Raw genomic sequence first — 763 nt, 5'->3', positions numbered from 1 at the left:
GCATACATTTTTGTTTGTGTGTCCAAGTATATCAAGTCCAGGTATATATGTCTGTCTGTACTGTATGCACTCTCGTTGCAGGTGGCAGCCAGCCTCGCCTCCTGCAGGCGGCTGGCCCTCGAGCCCAAGAAGGCGACCCGGGACGGCGTTGACAGACCCCCGAAGGCCGCGTTCCGCCAAGACCTCTCCTACGGCTCAGGCGCGCACTCCATGGCGTCCTCCTTTGAAGAAAACTACTGGACCAGCTCTTCCGCCTTCTCCGGACGCCCTCCTTCCCCTCAGGCTACCACGACCAGCCCTCCTACGGTAAACCCGTCAACCAAGCCACCAACGACTGGGGCATGCCAGTGTGGGGTTGCCAACCCAACGCGCATCGTAGGAGGAGAAGAAGTCCAACCCGCCCACAAGTACCCGTGGCAAATAGGTCTCAAGTATGAGGGAGGCAATGGGTACTGGTGTGGAGGCGCCGTCATCAACGACCGCTACATCCTGACCGCCGCCCACTGCCTATTTGACTCCGAAGGCAACCAGGAGTCTGCTGAAGGCCTCGTGGTTGGCGTTGGCGATCACCTCATGAGCTCCACTTCCGACGATGTGGCTGCAACTGAGCTAATCAGTGTGGAGAAGGTCATTCTGCACCCACAGTACAATAAACAGACATTTGATAATGATATAGCTCTTTTAAAGTTGTCCAAAGTCCTAACTTTCTCCACGGAGGTGCGACCCTGCTTCCTGAACGACAGCAAAACCCACGCAGGGGGGC

At 56.7% G+C, this 763-nt stretch overlaps 1 protein-coding gene across 1 annotated transcript in view; it reads left to right on the top strand.

Moving 5' to 3' along the window:
- Positions 1-763, top strand: part of LOC119588330 (venom serine protease 34-like) — a 5105-nt gene that overhangs the window by 287 nt on the left and 4055 nt on the right. The window contains exon 2 of the mRNA XM_037937021.1: positions 82-753. Within this exon, the coding sequence (XP_037792949.1) occupies positions 82-753 (672 nt within the window). The remainder of the gene's footprint in view (positions 1-81; positions 754-763) is intronic.

Source organism: Penaeus monodon, chromosome 23, assembly GCF_015228065.2.
Source record: "Penaeus monodon isolate SGIC_2016 chromosome 23, NSTDA_Pmon_1, whole genome shotgun sequence".
NCBI classification, from domain to species: domain Eukaryota; kingdom Metazoa; phylum Arthropoda; class Malacostraca; order Decapoda; family Penaeidae; genus Penaeus; species Penaeus monodon.
This window is presented reverse-complemented; position numbering and strand designations above follow the sequence as displayed.